The sequence below is a fragment of the Triticum dicoccoides genome, chromosome 1A (assembly GCF_002162155.2).
Source record: "Triticum dicoccoides isolate Atlit2015 ecotype Zavitan chromosome 1A, WEW_v2.0, whole genome shotgun sequence".
NCBI classification, from domain to species: Eukaryota; Viridiplantae; Streptophyta; class Magnoliopsida; order Poales; family Poaceae; genus Triticum; species Triticum dicoccoides.
In genome coordinates, this window is record NC_041380.1 from 99,744,718 (window position 1) to 99,748,854 (window position 4,137).

At 46.7% G+C, this 4,137-nt stretch overlaps 1 protein-coding gene across 1 annotated transcript; it reads left to right on the plus strand.

The window, feature by feature from the left end:
- The first annotated feature begins 619 nt into the window (after positions 1-619).
- LOC119268277 lies at positions 620-1,607 on the plus strand. The gene has a single exon (XM_037549895.1). It carries the CDS (start codon positions 776-778, stop codon positions 1,412-1,414), a length of 639 nt encoding a protein of 212 aa, XP_037405792.1. The 5' UTR covers positions 620-775; the 3' UTR covers positions 1,415-1,607.
- Positions 1,608-4,137: the final 2,530 nt, after the last annotated feature.

Genomic DNA, 4,137 nt, shown 5'->3' on the forward strand with positions numbered 1-4,137 from the left:
GGAGGGGTAATTCGTTCACGGGAACAACCTCCTGACGATCGAATTTGTTCGATCCACCCTCCTCCATGGCATCCAATCGCCAGATATTAGGGCCCTATTACATTGGTCTGTAAAATCTTAGCAAAATTTTGTACGCAGTCATCATAATTTACATGCCAATTTATTATTATTATTTTTGGTAAAAATTTATTGAGTTACCAATAAAATATTATGTATTTCTCTGGTACTTTTTACTATGCGTGTAAGATTTGACCGAAGTAAGCTTTGCTAAGTTTGACCAACTTTGTAGAACAAATATCAACATTCACAATACTAAATCAATATCATTAGATGCATAATGAATTTATTTTTTATATTGTATAACTTTAGTATTGTAGGCATTGATATTTATTCATATAAGATGGTCAAACTTTATGAATGAGAAAAGAAATCAAAGATGGAAGGAAAAGAAATAAGGAAAGGGAGACGTCTACAGAGATTGGACGAAGGAAAGTTGAAACGAAGATCTTAAGTTTCTTATTAAGTGCAAAAGTAAAATAAAGTACAGATAAAAGGCGTTAACATGCAAAAAAAAAAAGGCGTTAACATGCTATCTACTACTACTTGGCATCCACCACTGGTGGTACGCAAAAATCTCCTGGCCTCACGCCATTCCTAAATAAAGAAAGCTCCTGCCTCACACTCCATGACACACAAAGCATCGACCTCAGCAGCAGCTGCAACATCTATTCGATCGCCTCGTCCCTCTCCAAACCAATCAAGAAGTTAGTCAGCAATGGCTCTGAGCAGAACCGCGATGAGCGTGTCTTTCCTCGTCGCCGTCGTGGTGGCAGCCGCATCGGTGCCGGCGGCTACCGCTCAAGCCCCATGCGACAGCGCTTGCCGTCTCAAGGCGGCGGCGGAGGCTTTCACTGCCGCCCCGCCCACCGGGAAGGCCGCCGCGGTCGAGATCTTGAGCAACAAGACTGAAGGTGCCGTCTCCTCCGCCGAGTCCGCTAACCAGGCTGCTGGGCTGGCCACCCACTGCCTAGACGACTGCAACAAGCTCTGCGGCGCAGGCAAGAAAGACCTCGCGTGCAGCGCAAGGTGCGAGACCATCTGCCGCGTCGAAGTCGAGAGCCTCTCCTTCGCCGCCGACGTGTACGCCAAGAGCTCGGCGTCGGAGAAGACGGCCGTGATTCAAGCCATCGACAAGCAGGCCCGCCAGCCAAGCGACAAGATCAACGCGATCGCTGCCACCTGCATCGGCGACTGCGGCAAGTTCTGCGCTGAGGGCAAGAAAGACCCTGCGTGCGCCACCATTTGCGAGGACGGTTGCCGTGGCAGAGCCGTGAGCGTTGCCTTCGCTTTGGCCACTCCCGACAAGAAAGAGACCATCAAGAAAGACATCGCAGCCGTCGCAGGACTTCCCTAATTAAGGGCTGGGATTGCGTGAACAGAGCCCTGTCCAGCAAAGCGTTCACACATGCAATGCATGCTTCGTTAAATGTTTGCTTCTCTTTTTTGGAGTTGATTTTTTTTAGGCACTAGTACTTGTGCATTCAGTTTTCTAATGTGGATTTCCTAATTATCATCTCGATAAAAGATTATACAATTTTGCTAAACCACATCTAGATGTGCTATCTAAATCCTATATCATTGATCTTACACGAAGATTCGTGTGGGTATTTTTTTAATTTTCTTTTTTTTACCCTTCATTGAGTCACTTAGATGTGCAATAACCAATAAAATCTACATCGAGATTTGTAGTCCACCTAACGACAGCTACGAGCACTAAATTGAGCCAAATGCATGCCGTCGTCATCGCCCCTCCCTCAATGGAGTCAGGCAAAAATTGTTGTAGTAAACAGCCGGGAAGTCGTCGTGCTAAGGCATCATATAACAAGCGCACCAGAACAACAATCATCGAGATGAAGAGAAGTGTAGATCTGAATGATCCAACTTGAAGACACACGAACATAAACGAATGAATAATTCCCATATCCTATTTGTCAATAATTTCACGTCAAATGAATATTTTCCCTATGGATCCACCTTTTATGTCTATGCATTTGAGAACTAATTTTGAGATTTAGTTATTACGTTTTTGTCAAGTTTTCTTAGAGTAGAATCTTCTCCTTTACATAAATTGAAATTGTATATTTTCAAATGTTATAAGAAAATCCAATTATGATTCCATTTACTTTGTTACACATCAATACACGACAACTAAATAGGGAACGCTTCACTTTCAAGTTGTCTAGATATGATAACGAAAACTTTCAATGTACATTTCAATGTGCTGTCAGGTGGTTGCTTTGTCATTTATAGTACCTTATTCCATATGCCATTGTTGTTTGTTGATGTATGTCGTCGCTCTTTTTTTCATGTCAAGCTCATCGATATGGATCAACACACCCAGAAGTTGAATCACTTAAAATTCTTCATAATATACTGACACAACGTATGAGACATCATCTAGTTGTTAAATAAAATCAAGTATACGTCCAAGATTGAGCACATCATAAACATAGATTATGAGGAGCCAAAATGGCTAACACATAACGTGGGCCGGCTAAAACGCCATAGGGCCACATAACTTTATACGGATTACTCACTACATCTTTACCCTTCTATTAGTCCTTCCCTAGGAATAAGCCTCGCCGCTCGCCAACTCAAGCCCTTCCTCCCGCACGCTGCCAAGCACTGTTGCTGCCATTGTTGGGGAACGTTGCAGAAAACAAAAATTTTCCTACTCGTTTCACCAAGATCATCTAGGAGTTCATCTAGCAACGAGTCATTGGATGCATCTACATACCTTTGTAGATCGCGAGCGGAAGCGTTCAAAAGAACGATGATGATGTAGTCGTACTCGACGTGATCCAAATCACCGATGACCAGCGCCGAACGGACGGCACCTCCGCGTTCAACACACGTACGGGACGGGAGACGTCTCCTCCTTCTTGATCCAGCAAGGGGGAAGGAGAGGTTGATGAAGATCCAGCAGCACGACGGCGTGGTGGTGGATGCAGGGCGTCACAGCAGCAGGGCTTCGCCGAGACTACGAGGGAGAGACGTAACGGAGGGAGATGGAGGCGCCAGGGGCTGGTGTGTTAGGTCCCTCCTCTCCCCCACTATATATAGGGGTGCCAAGGGGGGGGGTGGTGCGCAGCCTAGGAGATCCAATCTCCTATGGCCGGCGGCCAAGGGGAGGTTTCCCTCCCCCCCAAGGCACCTAGGGGTGCCTTCCACCACTAGGACTCCTCCTAGGGGGAAACCCTAGGCGCATGGGCCTATAGGGGCTGGTGCCCTTGGCCCATCTAGGCCAAGGCGCACCCCCTACAGCCCATGTGGCCCCCCGGGACAGGTGGCCCCACCCGGTGGACCCCCGGGACCCTTCCGGTGGTCCCGGTACAATACCGATAACCCCGAAACTTGTTTCGATGCCCGAAATAGCACTTCCTATATATAATTCTTTACCTCCGGACCATTCCGGAACTCCTCGTGACGTCTAGGATCTCATCCGGGACTCCGAATAATATTCGGGTTTCTGCATATACATATCTTCATAACCCTAGCGTCACCGAACCTTAAGTGTGTAGACCCTACGGGTTCGGGAGACAAGCAGACATGACCGAGATGACTCTCCGGTCAATAACCAACAGCGGGATCTGGATACCCATGTTGGCTCCCACATGCTCCACGATGATCTCATCGGATGAACCACGATGTCGAGGATTTAATCAATCCCGTACGCTATTCCCTTTGTCTATCGATATGTTACTTGCCCGAGATTCGATCGTCGATATCCCAATACCTCGTTCAATCTCGTTACCGGCAAGTCACTTTACTCATACCATAATGCATGATCCCGTGACCAGACACTTGGTCACTCTGAGCTCATTATGATGATGCATTACCGAGTGGGCCCAGTGATACCTCTCCGTCATACGGAGTGACAAATCCCAGTCTTGATCCATGTCACCCAACAGACACTTTCGGAGATGCCCGTAGTCTACCTTTATAGTCACCCAGTTACGTTGTGACGTTTGGCATACCCAAAGCACTCCTACGGTATCCGGGAGTTACACGATCTCATGGTCAAAGGAATAGATACTTGACATTAGAAAACTCTAGCAAACGAACTATACGATCTTG

Bases quoted from the DNA above. Each gene is read 5' to 3' on its own strand.
- LOC119268277 (XM_037549895.1), top strand. From the start codon at position 776: ATGGCTCTGAGCAGAACCGCGATGAGCGTGTCTTTCCTCGTCGCCGTC.